General features: G+C 44.5%; 1 protein-coding gene across 1 annotated transcript in view; it reads left to right on the plus strand.

Annotated features, from left to right (window-relative positions):
• Positions 1–321: 321 nt before the first annotated feature.
• The window catches only part of PHALS_14009 (uncharacterized protein), a gene marked incomplete at both ends in the record, with an annotated part of 327 nt that continues 304 nt past the window's right edge, over positions 322–344 (plus strand). The window contains one exon of the mRNA XM_024729737.1: positions 322–344. This exon is cut by the window's right edge and continues 304 nt beyond it. Coding sequence (XP_024580084.1) covers positions 322–344 — 23 coding nt within the window.

The following is a 344-nucleotide window of genomic DNA, read 5'->3' on the forward strand; positions in this document are numbered from 1 at the left end:
ATGAGTCATTGAGTTGTACGGCTTCACACGACCGAGATGAACACTGAGTCGCGTGTCGTGAGTCTCATAGAGGATACGGTATTTCAAATTCTCATCACGAGGAACCACAATTCTTGGTATGTCCGTTGAATCGGTGCTATAATATAGCAGCTCATTATTCAACAAATATCGGTGCAATCGTACACGCATTCGTGATGACAATTTCTTGTCCGAGTTTCCAATCTCCTTACTCCCTAGAGCCTTTAGAAACGCTTCACACATTCCATGACCCGCATACGCGGTGCAAATCAAATCCGTCACAAACGACGTTACAGTTGTAACATGAGCAAGCTCATAGTCTGGTC

This window comes from Plasmopara halstedii (genome assembly GCF_900000015.1).
Source record: "Plasmopara halstedii genome assembly, contig: Scaffold_816, whole genome shotgun sequence".
NCBI classification, from domain to species: Eukaryota; Oomycota; class Peronosporomycetes; order Peronosporales; family Peronosporaceae; genus Plasmopara; species Plasmopara halstedii.